At 41.8% G+C, this 17,790-nt stretch overlaps 1 protein-coding gene across 4 annotated transcripts in view; it reads left to right on the top strand.

Moving 5' to 3' along the window:
* anos1b (anosmin 1b) overlaps nucleotides 1-17,790 on the top strand; it is a 59,078-nt gene that overhangs the window by 12,715 nt on the left and 28,573 nt on the right. For all 4 annotated transcript variants that reach the window (XM_085252620.1, XM_085252622.1, XM_085252623.1 and 1 more), the window contains exon 2: nucleotides 9,334-9,381. In XM_085252620.1, the coding sequence (XP_085108746.1) occupies nucleotides 9,334-9,381 (48 nt within the window). The remainder of the gene's footprint in view (nucleotides 1-9,333; nucleotides 9,382-17,790) is intronic.

Raw genomic sequence — 17,790 nt, 5'->3', positions numbered from 1 at the left:
TTTTTTGTTGCAATTTTTGCACATTGCACTTTATGTTGTCCTGTGTTGATGGTCTGTTATATGTAGCACCATGTACTGTAACACTGCACATGGTTGGAATGACAATAAAGCCACTTGACTAGGGCTGCCACAAACAATTATTTTGATAGTTGACTAGTTGGCGATTATTTTTGCGATTAGTCGATTAATCAGATGCGGATGCTGCGATGGTGCCTAGGCCTAACACGATGGGACCACGTCATGAACACCGACGTTAGAAAGAGGATGGGAATCACGCCAATCACAGATAAGATGCAAGAAGCGAGGCTGCGGTGGTACGGACATGTGGTACGGAGCGATGAGAACTCAGTGGTGAGAACAGCACTGCGGCTCAGCCCCCAAGGACGTCGACCTAGAGGCAGACCAAAGCGGAGATGGATGGACCGAATCAAGGACGACGTGAAGAAGATCGAAGCCGATCTGACCGACGCCCTTGACCGACCCAAGTGGAGACGACTTTGCAGAAAAGCGGACCCTGCAACCGAGCGGGAAAAACGCTAGGAGGAAGAAGTCGATTAATCAGATCATCATCCATTCAACATAAAATGTACAGCTTATTGCACCAGCAGCATCTGCTCTTATATAACTATCATTAGCTTACAGCTTTAAGTGTTTAAGGTCTGTGCTAACTAAAAATAAAGACAAGATGATAGTTTATTAAATTTGACTTATATATCATGTTTAACCTGATATGCGAAGGACGGCGGTGGGTTTGAAAATGATTTGCCGGGAGTCCGGTGTTCTCACGGCTCTAGTGAGCCTTGCACCAGGCTCGCTATCGAACTAGTAACAGACGTCTCCGAAAACGTCGGAGCGCTTTTGAAAATATGCGGTGTCTTGATAAACTGAGCAGATATTTGAGGTTTACACAGCTACATTCTCGCCTGAAAATATGTTAAACGTTTATTTTGTGACCCAGAAAGAATAATAAGAGTAATATTAAAACTAACTAGCTGCCGCCATTGTTGGAAACTGAGCTGGGCCGCGCTATGAATTCCGGGACACAGCTTCTTCTTCTTCGGGGTTTAACGGCAGCTGGCATCCTTGTACATGCAGTGCTGCCATCTTCTGTTTCAGTCCGTTATTACACTCTTAAATCCTGCTACTTATTCCTGCGTCTTTTGTGATCTTACAAAGCTTCAAACGACGCGTCGACTATTAAATCAGTCGTCGACGATTTTGATAGTCGACTAATCGTGACTAGTCGACTAATCGTGGCAGCCCTACACTTGACTTGACTAGACTTGACACAGGTTGGCAGACAGTTGGTTTTCTTTGTTTTTACGCTCTTTGCGCTAACTCACTGGCGAGCTTCCTAGTTTGAATACTGTCAGTCTTCTCGTCTAAACCCCAGTTTCTGACGGAAGGAGAAGGAGAAAGCTTTAAGATTTGGGAATGTAATAAAATCCCCTTTGTTTTGACGCTTGTTGTTTACAGGATGTAGGGCGCCACGAACTCAAAGGTGGACACAACAATGAGTCATGGGGCTTCTGTCGGGAAGCTTTCGGACCTCAAGGCTGTTCTTTTGGGAAGAACTTTATATTGTGTTGAGTGGACGTTAGTCATGATATATTCATCACACAAACAAGCCGTACACCATCACCGCGTTTGCTTCTGGTCATCTGGGTGTGATTAGCAGAGTTAATGCCTGATGTTAAAGAGACTTTCTACTGCACCTCACCACAAGCGCTGACCACAGCACACACCCACACACACACTTTCTCCTCCTCTGTCTCTCCTGCACACACTTTTGTTTTTTTTTTAATCACTGCATCTGGCAGAAGTGTGATTTATATCTCTCTCCCCTTCAAACACTGACGGGTGTGTGCAGCTGCGTGCGTGCACGCTGACCGTGCACGCGTCGTCGTGTTTTATTTTAAAGGCTAATATCAGGTTGTTTTTCCTTCAGCAAAGATCAGCAGCAGCAACCATGTGGAAGTCCTTTAGCGCAAGTGTTTCCTACTCCGAGGGTCAGTCTTGTGCTTCTGATGGGTCTCTCGTGACAGATTTTTCTTGCGGATCCCAGAACTGAAAGTTTAAGACCCAACAAGTGGAAAAACTTAAGATCGCTTTTTTTGTCTTTTATTTTATTGTAATACAGTGGGGCAAAAAAGTATTTAGTCAGCCACCGATTGTGCAAGTTCCCCCACTTAAAATGATGACAGAGGTCAGTAATTTGCACCAGAGGTACACTTCAACTGTGAGAGACAGAATGTGAAAAAAAAAAATCCATGAATCCACATGGTAGGATTTGTAAAGAATTTATTGGTAAATCAGGGTGGAAAATAAGTATTTGGTCAATAACAAAAATACAACTCAATACTTTGTAACATAACCTTTGTTGGCAATAACAGAGGTCAAACGTTTACTATAGGTCTTTACCAGGTTTGCACACACAGTAGCTGGTATTTTGGCCCATTCCTCCATGCAGATCTTCTCGAGAGCAGTGATGTTTTGGGGCTGTCGCCGAGCAACACGGACTTTCAACTCCCGCCACAGATTTTCTATGGGGTTGAGGTCTGGAGACTGGCTAGGCCACTCCAGGACTTTCAAATGCTTCTTACAGAGCCACTCCTTTGTTGCCCGGGCGGTGTGTTTTGGATCATTGTCATGTTGGAAGACCCAGCCTCGTTTCATCTTCAAAGTTCTCACTGATGGAAGGAGGTTTTGGCTCAAAATCTCACAATACATGGCCCCATTCATTCTGTCCTTAACACGGATCAGTCGTCCTGTCCCCTTGGCAGAAAAACAGCCCCATAGCATGATGTTTCCACCCCCATGCTTCACAGTAGGTATGGTGTTCTTGGGATGCAACTCAGTATTCTTCTTCCTCCAAACACGACAAGTTGAGTTTATACCAAAAAGTTCTACTTTGGTTTCATCTGACCACATGACATTCTCCCAATCCTCTGCTGTATCATCCATGTGCTCTCTGGCAAACTTCAGACGGGCCTGGACATGCACTGGCTTCAGCAGCGGAACACGTCTGGCACTGCGGGATTTGATTCCCTGCCGTTGTAGTGTGTTACTGATGGTGACCTTTGTTACTTTGGTCCCAGCTCTCTGCAGGTCATTCACCAGGTCCCCCCGTGTGGTTCTGGGATCTTTGCTCACCGTTCTCATGATCATTTTGACCCCACGGGATGAGATCTTGCGTGGAGCCCCAGATCGAGGGAGATTATCAGTGGTCTTGTATGTCTTCCATTTTCTGATGATTGCTCCCACAGTTGATTTTTTCACACCAAGCTGCTTGCCTATTGTAGATTCACTCTTCCCAGTCTGGTGCAGGTCTACAATACTTTTCCTGGTGTCCTTCGAAAGCTCTTTGGTCTTGGCCATGGCGGAGTTTGGAGTCTGACTGTTTGAGGCTGTGGACAGGTGTCTTTTATACAGATGATGAGTTCAAACAGGTGCCATTCATACAGGTAACGAGTGGGGGACAGAAAAGCGTCTTACAGAAGACGTTACAGGTCTGTGAGAGCCAGAGATTTTCCATGTTTGAGGTGACCAAATACTTATTTTCCACCCTGATTTACGAATAAATTCTTTACAAATCCTACCATGTGGATTCATGGATTTTTTTTTTCACATTCTGTCTCTCACAGTTGAAGTGTACCTCTGGTGCAAATTACTGACCTCTGTCATCATTTTAAGTGGGGGAACTTGCACAATCGGTGGCTGACTAAATACTTTTTTGCCCCACTGTATGTGTGTGTATATATATATATATATATATATATATATATATATATATATATATATATATATATATATATATATATATATATATATATATGAGCATGGTTTCTTGTTGTAGGACTTCATTAAAAAAAGCAGCTGGAGGCCTTTTTGTGAAGTCTGTATCTTTATTTTACAATATTCCGTCTTGATGGATTTGTTGTGTTGAATGTTGGCTTTTCATTTATAAAATATCCTTGAAGAAGAAACTTTAGCCAGATGAACAGCATCCTGTTTCACAACACTCCCCATCCTTTCCAGTCTCCTCCTATTAACTAATATTTATTTCCACATTTCACCTTCTTTTGACTGTCTCTTTATTCTTTTCAGTATCCTCCCTCTCTCTTACTTCCTCTCAGTCGCCCACATCCAGCTTCTTTTCTCCTTTTCTAGTCATCTCATGCAAGTCCACCTCCTCTTTCTCTCACAGACTTTTTTTTAACATGTGCAGCTGTTTTGCCGCAGACACACATACATACACTTACCAAGACCCTATGAAACCTCACTCTGACCACCGTTTAATGGCCATACGGCACACAGACCCATCTAAACTGGCTTAATTGGCTCTGACAGCAAATATGTCCCATGAAATCGACTTGGGATTAGCTCATATGTGTGTGCATCCATATGTGTGAGTGTAGACTACAGAAGGCTCTAAAGTGGATTGACTGACACTGGAAGGATGTTATGGCATGAAGAAGACAGGAAAAAGAACGATACCGTGAAAAAGATTGAGAGCGAGGATGAAGATGTGAGGCCAGCAGGGGGGAACACGGCTTTATATCTCCTCTGTGAAAATCTGGAGATACTTAGCTGTCCTCGGTACTTTCGCTGGAAGATCTATAGTTTATCATCGGTGTCATTTTTAAGTCCTCTCCTGTCATTTTTACAGGAGTTGGCAGAAATGCAGAGACTTGGAAAGGCAGTGAGTCCAAATGAAACACAGAAGGAGTGACAGGGTGACCAAAAGAGGCTAATCCTCCGCTTCCGTAATCCCTCTGATGGTGCATGAATGTTCAAACAACCCTGCTTAAGGATCTATAAGCGGCACAAAGCAGCGTGATGTTGACAAAAACATAAAACTTTGGACTACCTATATACCTACATCAAATACTTCGTAGCAACCGATATCCATCCATGGTGTGTGTTTGCTAAGAAAACAGCACAAACTTGACAGATTTGCACTTATCATTTTGTTCCACTGTTCAGAAATCACACGGGAAGAAATGGAAGGTTCATACTTACAGCAGCTTTAATAGACCAGATAACAGCGCTCTCTCTCTCACCCATACTCTTGTCATTATTAGGTTCTTGCTAAAAACTAGCCTAATACCCAAAAGTTCATATAAATTCATCTGGCAGCTTCGGAAAGAGCTTCTGGGAAATGTGAAGAACGACAGCCAAAAGTATTAAAAGTGGTAAATTATACAACCCATCAGAAAGTACTCCTAGCAGCAGGTAGCAGCACTGAACATCACCAACTGATTGCACTAATGGATATCTGAGTTGCCTTTTGGGTACGTGGTAGCATAACAGCTCGGACTCATCGAGCAAAAATGTTTCACAGAGTAAGATTTAATATTGGCCAGTAAAAGTCACACAAACAAACCTGCCTTGTGAAGTGCATGTAGTATTTCTGCGAGGGCACATAAGGGTTTTCCTGTTTTGTTTTTGAATGGAAGCATATTTTCTTACACTTCAATGATACACCTCAATGTTGCAACGCTGAATTTATGCAGAAATAGATATTTAGCCGTCCTATGTTCTTCAGTGTAGATTCAGAGTGTGCACTCCCTTTTGTTTCATCGTCATTCAGCTGCATCTCCCTGTGCCCGGTTCTTCCTGATAAAAGGGAGTTCTTCCTCCCCACCATCGGATTGCGGAGGTTTTCTCTCTCTTACAATACGAAACGCCTCGAGGCGGCTGTTGCTGTAAATCAATTGTTGCGATCTAAATAAATTTAACTTGAGTGTAAAAGTGAACCTGTCTAAACTTCCAGGCTCACATTCAGTTTGTGTTTTCAAACAGAATCAGTCTGAGATGTTATCTTGAAAAGTTGTAATGTTGAGAGACTGAAGAAGAAGCTACTATAAGATGTGTATCCATAGCAACAGGGTTTTTGTACTGCAGACAGTATTAGCAAGCTTAGAAGTCAGCAGAGGAGGGAAGTGTTTCTCTCCATGTCTCTATGCGGTACCATGACACCGGTTCCTTCGTTTCTGCCTCATCTGTTCTTCTCTGCATTTATTGTTCCCCACAGACTTGTTGCTAATCTATTCATTGGGGTTTACACAATTACTGTAATGTGCTACTGCTTCCGCCTTCCTTCTCTCTTCTGTGCCGTTTAAAGGCTGGTGTGCAGCAGCATTATCCCTTTAAACCTCCAGCACAGGTTACTATTAAGCCAAGGGTGTCTGCCCCGTCATTAGTCATTTAGTGATCACGGAGGTATAATGTCAGAGGTCAGGAATACCTCTTTTTTTTTTAGATACTTATAGATACTGGGAAACCTTGAAGCTTTGCTCAAGCTTAGCTCAAAATCTTCATTTCAATCTTATTCATTGTGTCTTTTTCTTGAAAGCTGACCAATTCTTCACTCCTGCCAACAGCTGGACAAGTGAGGCAGTAAGCAGCTGTAGCAGTGCACGGCGTGAGAGTATGAGAGGAATGAGGCAAACAAAATTTATGTCGAATTTGGGGCTCTAATCATTTTCACACATATACTCAATGGACGGTCTCTTTAGAAATCTGAGGTGACTTGCGGTTTGTTGGTTTTGGAGATGTAAAACAAGAATCTGGAGCTGTGTTCCCCGTCTTATAGTCAGCATTTAACTGTCTGACAGGCCTGTCTGAACACTTTATTTCAAAGTCTGTCTCAGGTTTAAGACCTTCATCACCCATGACTGATCTAGTGGCAGTAATTTCTTCACTTCCAGGCTTAGTGCTTGCACAAGTCACCCTCCATCCATCGATAACAATGTGCATCCGTTCTGAGCGTTACAAGCGAAAGCGTCAGTTCAGCATCTTCGGTACCGTGAAATCCCTTAACTCCTAATCTCTAACCTTTAACCCCAGCACTGTCACCTTAACTATAACCCCATAGCCCTCATAATACCAGAAGAACAAATGCTAACCTAAAACCCTGAAAAGGGTGTGTGTGTGTGTGTGTGCAAAGAGTTGAGCTGGTTCAGGCTAAATACAGCTCACTCAGGAGAGGGTTTAAGAGTTGTTAAGGGGGCTTATCCAACACACACTAGAGGCTCAGTCTTTCTCTCTGAAGGCATAGCCACATAACAACAGGCAGTTACACACAAGTATTATAATAGTTGTTTTGAAGGTGCACAAAGGCTTCATGATTTTTCTGATGATGACAAAGCATTTCAGAGGGAAGGGCCGCCTGTTGTGCCAAAACTGACTATCCTGCCAAAGGAAGCTCAAAACAGCTGGTAGAAATTGCTATTTAAAGGCATCAAAATGACTCAAAATCCTCGAATTATTGCAGAAAAGCCAAATGAAAACTTAATAGTTTGTTTTTACGCCAGTTTAAGGGCTCAAAAGGGGGTCTGTGAGTAGTTACAGCCACACTGTGAAACAGCCACACTGTGTTCATGGATAATAGTTCTCCACGTTCAATCCAAAGTACCGTATTTTCCGCACTATAAGGCGCACTTAAAATCCTTTAATTTTCTCAAAAATTGACAGTGCACCTTATAATCCGGTGCGCCTTATGTATGAATTCTGGTTGTGCTCACTGACCTCGAACCGATTTTATGAGGTACACGACACTCAAAAATCCGTCAAAAATGTTTTAGTACGACTTTGGTAAGCTACGAAGCCGCACCGCTTGATGGATTGTCGGCTACCGTAGTCAGAAGCCTGGCGGAGTAATCTATTCACTTCAATTCAATTTGATTTTTCTAGCGCCAAATCACAACAACAGTTGCCTCAAGGCGCTTTATATTGTACAGGTAGATCTTACAATAATAGATACCAAGAAAAACCCAACAATCATATGAACCCCTATGAGCAGCACTTTGATGACAGTGGGAAGGAAAAACTCCCTTTTAACAGGAAGAAACCTCTGACAGAACCAGGCTTAGGGAGGGGCGGGGCCATCTGCTGCGACCCCAATCTGGGTCCAAAACTCCGTCTACTTCAGGTTCCAAAGTCAAATGATCACTGCAGCATCACTGAGAGTTAAAAACTGTCTAAATTCTTTCATCTTTAATAAAATGATCAGCGTTGCTGCTTTACCAGGTGTAACAATTAAGTTTAACATCCAGGCATCCATGAAAACAGAATTTAACGGAGTTAGAAGTTAGCAGGAAGTTAGCTCGCTAGCTTCCACCTAAACATGATATAGCATGTTCTGACTGAGAGATTTCTGAAAAATTCAAACGTACAGCTCTGCTATCACTTCCAACATAAATGAAGACAGAAAACTAAACAGCAGTGACGTTTGTAGGGTTACTGAAGTTGGGCTAGCTGGTATATAATGATGTGCTACGTGATCGCTAGCGACACAGCTATGTTAGCATAACATAAACACAATGAAGCTGGAGGATGAACGCTAACTTTTTTCCATTCGATAAAAGTTAACATGAGGGTTCCCGATGGTTAGGGACAAATGCAATCGCATGGCAGGATGTTGTAAATGGACCAAACTTCAGTCAGGAGAACAACTGAGATAATCCATCCAGAACACAAGGTTAGTCATTAATATACTGCAACAACACGGGAATAGAGCAGCTGCAAGAGAATTCAACATTAATGAATCGATAGTACAGAAGTGGAGGAGCAAGAAGAATGAGCTGAGTAAGTTTAACTGGTCTGACTGTTCTGCTTAATGTGTCTTATAATCCGGTGTGCCTTATGTACGAAAACAGACCCGTTCATCGACAGTGCGCATTAAAATAAGGTATGATGGAAGACTGGCAGCCCGCCCAGTGTGTACGTAGCCTCTCGCCCATTCTTATGAATTTATAGAAGTGTCATTGCATGAATGATACAAAATAAATAGATTCATTAGTTCTGTATAGTTGTTGTCTAGACGGTGCACAGAGTCAAATAAGGGAAAACTCTGTGTGATAAGGGTGGGTTGGTTTGGTTGATTTTTATTTTTGTCCGTGTGGTCATGACATGTCGAATACTGCTGTCATATTGGTTACAGCAGCCGTGTTTACCGGTGGTCTTGACTCACTCAGCAATGAAGAGTGCAACACTCACACTTACAGATGCACACATAACCATACATCTCGCTGAGTGACGTTGTCCCTGTCTGGTTCTGCAGCCGCAAACCTAGAATGTTTAGTCATTTTTCACCCAGAGGATAATTACCTAAATAAGAGAAAGGTGGAGTGTGTGTCTGTTCGCATGGCTGGTTATGTAATTTTGTCAGTGACCTTTTAAGCAACAATATTTTGCTTTCTGTCTCCTTGTGCGTTATGCAGTAGTCACACATAAAGGGATTGAATGTGGGGAAGGAAACACGTCACGATTTATTTTTCTCTGTCTGTGTTTGTTCTAATCCTTCCTCATCCTCTCTGTTCTTTTCAGAGTGACCAAGTCCTGGTTTGGTGTGAAAACCACAGACGCTGTGCTCAGGTAAATACTACACACACTCACAAGCTTGGGCTATGACATCATACCAATTTGTTAATTTGGTCCAAGACTTACCAGGAACATTAAGCATATAACCAACCCCTCATTGTCCCGTTACCTCAAACATCAAGAAACAGTCCTAACCCCTAAACAAAATAGGAGCGAATGCCCGGGTTCGTCTTCTTTTAGCAGCATACCCTGCGCAGTGCCCAAAGCTATAGCCTGCCAAAAACACCTTCCTTGAAAATTACCTACACATTGTGTTGACACAGACCAAATCATCTACAATGGAGCACAACTGATTCCTTAGCAGATCTTATCTATCTGCCTGTTTTTTGAGCGGTATCTGCCTTTATAATGGTCGATAAATGAAAATTAAAAAGTAAAGAAGAGACAGGAGAAACATCCTTCAACCCTGTTATCAGTGTTGATGTTGCATAGTTTGTCCACCAGAGGGCAGTCTGCACGTATCTGTTCACAACTTGTGTTTAAAACATCGCAAACACAAAAACCAGCTAATCCGAGCCGAGTCGGGCAGCGTGGAAATGAGTAAATGAATAACTTCACATAACAAATGTTAATGGAGGGCTGTTTATGTTTTGCGTATCAGAAAGAAAAAAAATGATTGAATATAATATATCTTTTCTAAATATCAGCCGTAGAAATCCTGTATCAGTCGGATTCTGTTAATCAGAAGGTAATAGTAAAGTTTATCTAACTTTCTCAAAGTGGGACTGCAGTAGCTAGTTGCTGTAGCTAGCTGCTGTAACAACTAGCTACAGCAACTAGCTAGTGCTAGTTGCCACTAGCCACTGCTAATAGCAACAGTTTAGTTACAGTTGTCTTGTGATAGCATAAAAGTACAAATGCAAATGATGGCATTTATTAAGGTCTATGGAGATTCTGCAGGGCCGTAAATCAACTTCACCTGCATAAAACTCTGGCTCCAGAGTTAGCAGTGAGGACCAGTTAATTGAAAAAAGTAATTAATTACTGATTACTGATTACTTCTCCATTAAGTAATCCCATTACTCTACTGATTACTTATTTTCAAAAGTAATTAGTTACTTATTAGTGATTACTTCCCCAAGAAAGTAATCCTGTTACTTTATTGATTGCTTATTTTCAAAAGTAATTTTGTTACTTTTTAAAAACATGCTACCCAAACTGAACACGTAATAAAGCAACAGACCTTTCAGCCCAATTGTAATTTTTTTCTCCATAATCCATTATATAAAACTGAATCATATGAAAAAGTCTCTTTTTAAAACTTGTTTTATTAATTTTAATCTTTTAACTTTATATATCAAGCAGAAATTAAATTATATGCAACAGTCTTTGACTTGAAGAAATGTGTTTAACATTTAAACCTATTTTCTGCATATTCCAGCATCTAAAATAAAATCATTTTTTGTGTTTACACTCACTCTTTCAAATAGATGCAAGTAAAACACAGCAACATGTCAGTGAATGTCACATTCCTGTGGCAGCGTGCTCGCTGCTCGCTCAGAGCTGAAGTTTAATTTTTCGCTGTACAAAGACGTTTTCTTCCCACGCAGAGTGTGCAGTGGACACTAATGCTTTTGTCGCTTTTTACAGAATCAAACTCAAAGTATTCTGAGTACTTCCAAGCTTTAAACGCTGCACGGTCGTACTCTCTCCATCACTCCATATTATCCACTGTTGATCTGCACACGTCTGTTGCTGCCACGAACGTCGTACACTCTCAAAATCAAAATCACACTTTAGTAGCGCAGTAACGTTGCATGCTTATAGGAAAGTAACAGTAATCTAATTACTTTTTTTTGCAATGCTAATCCCTTACTTTACTCCGTACCTGAAAAAAGTACTGCGTTGCTGCCCGTCTCTGGTGAGGACCGCAGAGTCAAACCAAAGACAAAAATGTAAAAAAGATCAGAGGAAGTGAGATCTTTGCACTAGTTGTACTAAATGCGTTTGGCACAGATTTGCCTCCTGTCACATGATTAAAGCAGCCTTTTAAACTCAACACATGCATGCTTGTGGCTGTGTTACTGAATATCGTTTTTCAGCATATTATCTCGGTTTGATTAGCTGGCACATTTAAAACATTGGAAGCGTCAATTGAAAATGAGCAGAAAAATATGCACACGTATTTTTTGTCCTCGGTGTGTACAAGAGCATACTGTAAACTATCCTGAGTCTGTAGCAACAAACTTGATTGTGCAACTGCACGTTAGAAGGCCAAGTGCCTCATAGTGGCCCACCTCAAAATGAAAAGGAACTTGGTGAGAGTGTCCCTATCCATTCACTCTCCTGTGGAGTCTTTAAGCCTCCACATTGCTTTCGTAATAGCACAGGTTGTGTTTTCATTTCAAATAATGTTCTCCTCTGTATCCCATTATCCATCCTCCATGGAGCAAAAATTAACGTGCTTATTCACTTTACACTGTCAGTAGGCTCAGGGTCTGTGTGTGTGTGTGTGTGTGTGTGTGTGTGTGTGTGTGTGTGTGTCTGTGTGTGTGTGTGTGTGTGTGTGTGTGTGTGTGTGTGTGTGTGTGTGCAAACATGCACGTGTGGTAATTCATTGTTTGGTTCAGGAAGCGTTTCCGTGCCCGGTATTTTTAGCTGCCAGTCTGTCCGCTCTACAGCAGTGTTTCCCATCGTAGTCTTATAGCAGGCCAACACACAAGACTGAAACTAGTTCTCCACGGTTTGGATGTTAATAATCATGTTTTAAATGTGTAAATACTAAATGCTAAAAACCTAAATCCAGGGAAATGCACAGCACTGTGCAAAAGTCCTGAGCAACCAGCCAGCAGCAGCCAGACTTCTCCAGGTTTTCTGAGATCTTTCAAAGTTCTTCTTTGAACTTTGGCTGCTTTATTGTTCATTTTCAGTGGAGTGGTTTTGTTTGTTTCACCCGTGAATCATTCAAGCATGTTGTTTAAGTACGTTGTTACTAGCAGTTTATCACAAAACACATAATTTGTAATTTATTTTGTTGAAACTATGAAAAATACCAAAATATAACGCAAAAAGCAAAAAGATTCCTTAAGAGCCAAAACCTGACATATCTCAGCACAGTGTGTCAAATAATAGTGCAGAGTGTCCTTAAAGAAATTTAGGAAACTGGACAAGTGGAGGACAAAAGAATAAGTGGGAGGCCTGAAAACTTTATCTAAAGCTGAAAGTCATGTCCTTAAGAAATAGGAAAGAATCCAGCAAAGACCTGACACCGAACCAGAGAGATGCATCTGGAACTTCAGTTGATCTATCTGCAATTCGCCAAAACCTCATCAGAAATGGTCTCAGTGGAAGGGTGGCTGTCAAGAAGCCATTCTTAAGGAAGTGAAACAGGGGGAAAAGGCTGCAGTATGCCAAATTACACAAGAACTGGACTAAAACTCAGTGGCAGCAGTGGATATGGAGCGATGAATCCAAATTTGAAGGAGGAGGTGTGGAGAGAGGTAGAACAGCCAGTGTCTACAGCCTTTAGTGAAACACGGGGGAGGCTCTGTCACGATTTGGGGCATTTTTCAGCCGGTGGTGTTGGTGATCTTCTCGAAATTTAGGGGAAATGTGAATGCAGGAACGTATTGTTGGATTTTGATGCACCGTGCAAAACCATCTGGACAGTTTCTTTGACAGTGGTCACTGCAGTAAAGAGAAACGTTTGTGCAGTGCTCTCTTAGAAAAGTGTACTATAAGGACGGTACAAAGATAATGATTCTTTGCTATAAGTAACAAAACATGAAAAATGTCCTTCAAATAACCTTCCATCACGACCTTTTACTCACTGACCGTAACTCACTCTCGACTTCTCGAAAGACTAACTTTTTATTGATGCGTTTTCTGAACTCCTCGTTCGAGTTCAGACAAATCGAAAAGCCTCAACCCAGCTGGAAGCACACCTGAGCAGTATTTCACTTCTTACGACATTTCCAAGCTTTGCTACAAATTCACAAGACAGTTGGATAATGGAAAAGGTACAAACAGGCACAGCGAGAGGCCTTTTCTGTATAGCGTGTATTTCAGTCGAGTGTGTATGCGTTTGTAATGGGGTCAGTGGGGGTTAGTGTCAACAGCAGCCAAGAGCCCCCACTGAAAGCTCAACCACCAGACCGTTGCAGGGGATACCACGCTGAGCGAAACATCAACTTTCAACTACACTTACCCCCGCCGTCACCTCAAACAAAAAAACACAAACAGATATTGTTCCTTTGACCTGCCCACACTAATCCCTTCCTTTGTCTCGACTTCTCCAGTTCTTCCCAGTTTGCTGCTTCTACAAAGAAACATCCTATCGTTTCAGAAAATATGAAACAGAAGTTTAAAGCCACGTCTTTGTGTTTTGCTGTTGTACACGTGTGAATACCGGCACGGCATTGCGGCAGTCTCTCAAACTGGCCGGCGGAGGTCGACGCAGTTTTCCTCTCAGACAGCGTGATACTGCACAGACGTGCACCGTGTCTCTTCTTGCTTGTTTGAATTGCAAAGTTATTAATTCTTACTGTTTTACAGCCTGTTGAAAGTGGATACAGCCCAATTTGTAAAAGTCACCGCAGTAGGCCAAGCAAAATAAATTAGAGCAGAAAAGCACATATCCTAGTCCTCTGCCGTAATTGCCAAGATTAATCAAAATAACGAATTGCATAGCGAAAGAAGTCCAGCAGTGTTTAATGCACTCAAGGTGTGCGTATTTGCTAACTGGATGTTTGAGAGATGTTCAGACTTTGCTGCTTTTTATTGATTATGCACCCGGGGAGCGTTGCACGCTGCACAGTTTACGTCTTGTTGCTTCACAGGTTTTTGCTAAAAATGAAGAGAACTCTAGTCTGCTCTATTCTGGTTTGATGTTTAACCCCTGATCATGATAACGGGTTACTGTGAGATACAGAAAGACAGATAAGGATCGCTGAGAGTGATTTGGTCACACCAGAGACTCCAGTCGCTGTAATGTGAGACGGTCTCTATTATTGTTCTCGCTGAAACGTCTCAGCAACATTCAATATATCCACATGACTCTGGGGATAATCTGACTTCTCCTCAGAAAAGGTTGCAACAATGCAGTACTGTTTATTTTTAATAACGTACGTTCAGGATACATATATATATCTATATCTACACACATACTGAAAAATCACAGTGAGCCCGACAAAGTCCTTTCCTCTAAAAAAGAGCAGAAACATATAAAAATGGTTTCTTTCACTTTACAAGTATGTAGGTTTCAAAATCTCAGCAGGTATTTGCTGTCAACTTGACTGTGGCGTTTATGACACATCACGAAGGCGATAGAACATACTCATGAGCACGTGCAGTATGTGTCTTGATGCATGCTCAGTCATCCAGGTAAGTAAATCCCAAAACGTTGATTCTCCGGTGTTGCTTCAACAGCTGCTCTTGTAGAAGTAAGCAGCTACCACACATGTGAGGTTTTGTCTTGGTTGAGTGCTGCAGTTACTGCTCGTACAGTTAGCTTTTGTGGGCAGAAGTAAATTCTCAATGCATCCACACAGACACAACCTTCTTAATTGAAAGCTGCAGTTAAATGAAACCTGATCTTAAAAGCCAGCATCATGTGTGCCTTCAGAAACTGCTTTTTGTCCAAAGACACGCATGAATTGATGATCCCAAATTGGCTGTAGGTCTTAGTGTGGGAGCGAACGATCGTCTGTGTCTCTGTGATGTCCCTGGGATAGGCTGGTGACCTGTTCACAGTGCACCCTGCCCCCTGGGATGGAGCGCGGCTCCCCCACGACCCTAAATTGGATAAGTAGTGAAGAAAACAGACAGATGGACACTGTTAGGATTTGTACTCTGCGCTGGATAAACTATGTGATGTTACACTGATCTGAAATGTTCTTATTAACCAAAAGCAGTTATAGCCAAAATATAAGCTGACATTAGCTGATATTGTAAAACCGAATCGGTCACGTTTCTATATTCAGCTGCGGTCTAGATCATTTCACTCTGAGAGAAAAAAGAATGAGAAACTCAGAAGGGAGGAAGTAGCAGGGAGTCCACTGGTCGTTAGCCGTTGATCTGTTGAAGGAAAAACATGCCTCTGAATGTCTGATTTCAGGCGCTTTCTCTCGGGAGCTACATTTTCTTGTGCTTATAAACCCAATTTTAGGGTTATTAGGTAGGCAAATCTAACAACAATGACTCAGTCTTAACCTTCAACGTTCGACCGGAGGATCTCATAAAGCCTTTTGGCAGTGTAGCATGCTCAGTAACTTTTGATGGAGACTTTTATGGAACAATTTGGGACTAATGTTTGTCTCCCTTCAGCTGCTTTTTCACTCCCTAATGCAAAGCTGAGCAAAGATGGACTTACTGACATTCAGCATATGTAACACAGTCTGTCTGCTCACGCAGCATACTCCCATCCATAGGAGTGGGTGCTTGTCTTTTTCACAGTACTCTATATTTCTCAGAAGTTGTAGCTCCGGTGAGCTGAGGCCTTTTTACACAACAAACACAAAGGAATAAAAAAATGTGATGAAACAAGATCACAGGTAAAGGAATGCACCTCAGTAGAGCTTCATATATATCTGTGTGTTGCATACGTCTCTCTGTCGGAGACAAACACCAACCAGGCGGATGCTGCCATAACACACATGGTTTGTGTCACACCGTCAGTGCGCTCTCTTTCATGGGAGCTCACAAAAACTAAACTACAGCCCTCACTCAATTCCTCTATCTTTCTATTTCCTGCTTTTATCTCTCACTTCTCACACACACACACACACACACACACACACACACACACACACACACACACACACACACACACACACACTCACAAAAATGTTGGGTATTCATATCTTGTCTAGCCCCTTACCCCCAAATGAAACCCTGTCACTAAAACCACATTTTGAGTCTCAAAAATGCCTTCAAACTCGTTGGGACCAGGATTTTGGTCCCCATAAGTATAGTAAGCTTCCAATTTTTGGGCCCCACAAAGATATGAGTACACACTCACACACATACACATACATATTGCAGATGTAGTAATGTGTACCAGGTGTTTAAGACAGTAGGATGTCTAACAATAAACAGATCTGGTGAGGAACAAAGGAGCTCATTTATATTGTGATCATCCCATCATTCTTCCCATCTAATTTATTGCTCTGAATTTACATGACTTTACTGCAGTAGGTCTGTCTATCTATCTATCTATCTTATCTATCTATCTTATCTATCTATCTTATCTATCTATCTTATCTATCTATCTATCTATCTTATCTATCTATCTTATCTATCTATCTTATCTATCTATCTTATCTATCTATCTTATCTATCTTATCTATCTAATCTATCTAATCTATCTTATCGATCTTATCTATCTTATCTATCTTATCTATCTATCTATCTTATCTATCTATCTATCTATCTATCTATCTATCTATCTATCTATCTATCTATCTATCTATCTATCTATCTATCTATCTATCATAAATTATAAGAGCTGTGGCAGATTTACATTTTTGTACTTGTTCCGTACTCCAGCATCTCCTGGTGTTTCCTAAAGCAATTCTCCAGGTCAGGTGGGATTTGTAGAGACTCCAGTACATTGCAGAGCATTCGTGAAAAATTGTAGACACATTGCAGAATTCACATTCGCTCCATTAACTGCCATGTACCCACAGATTTGAGTAAGAGCTATCAGTCTGTCGCTGTCCGGACCAGATGAGGTGCCCTTCCCTTCCATCACGTCCTTTAAGTTTCATATTCTCCCCCCTGCAACCCGGAGACTTCCAGAGAACACTGCAGGATGGGTTATACATGTCATGGGAATCATGCCACCGAATTGCTAGCTGGCATCATATCTGGAGCCTTTCTGTGTGAAGTTTGCACCTTCTCCATGTCCAAAGACACAAGTTAATGCATGCATGTTAGATTGACTGGCAAATCCAAACGGGCTGTGTGAACATAAACGGTCGTCCTCTCTGTGTTAGCTCTACCTGTCCGAGGACTATGGTAAAGGGTTCACTTATCAAATAGTTGACTCCACGGTCCAGTCTGCAGGACTCTTCCTTTCTCCTCCTTAGAGTTTAGAGGAGATCCTTCTGTCTTGCTTACTTTGGAAGTGCAACAGCTGCAAACAACAGCTTATATAAGCCTCCATGTCCTTTCCTGGCAACATTTTGATATTCAGCTCTTTTCCACTTTTCCCACAGTCATTTCCAATCACTCATCCTGGCTGTGCCAACACGTCAAATAGCTGTCAAGTCGAGAGTTGCTGGTTGGTACATATATAACATGTACTTGGCTAAAAGAGTTAACTCTATCAAGCTGTCAAATTAAATAGTTTAACCACCACCAGGCAGCAAACACGTGAGTGTTATTGTCCATACTTTGTTAGTCCAGCATCTGTTCATTGGGAAAAAGCAAAGAGAGGGTTAGGGAATGGGAAAAGGGAGGAAG

This window comes from Mchenga conophoros, linkage group LG17 (genome assembly GCF_057382185.1).
Source record: "Mchenga conophoros isolate Kocher_MC1m ecotype Shallow Benthic linkage group LG17, M_conophoros_male_GT1.1, whole genome shotgun sequence".
NCBI lineage: Eukaryota > Metazoa > Chordata > Actinopteri > Cichliformes > Cichlidae > Mchenga > Mchenga conophoros.
The sequence above is the reverse complement of the archived record's forward strand: the minus strand, read 5'-3'. Positions and strand labels throughout refer to the sequence as shown.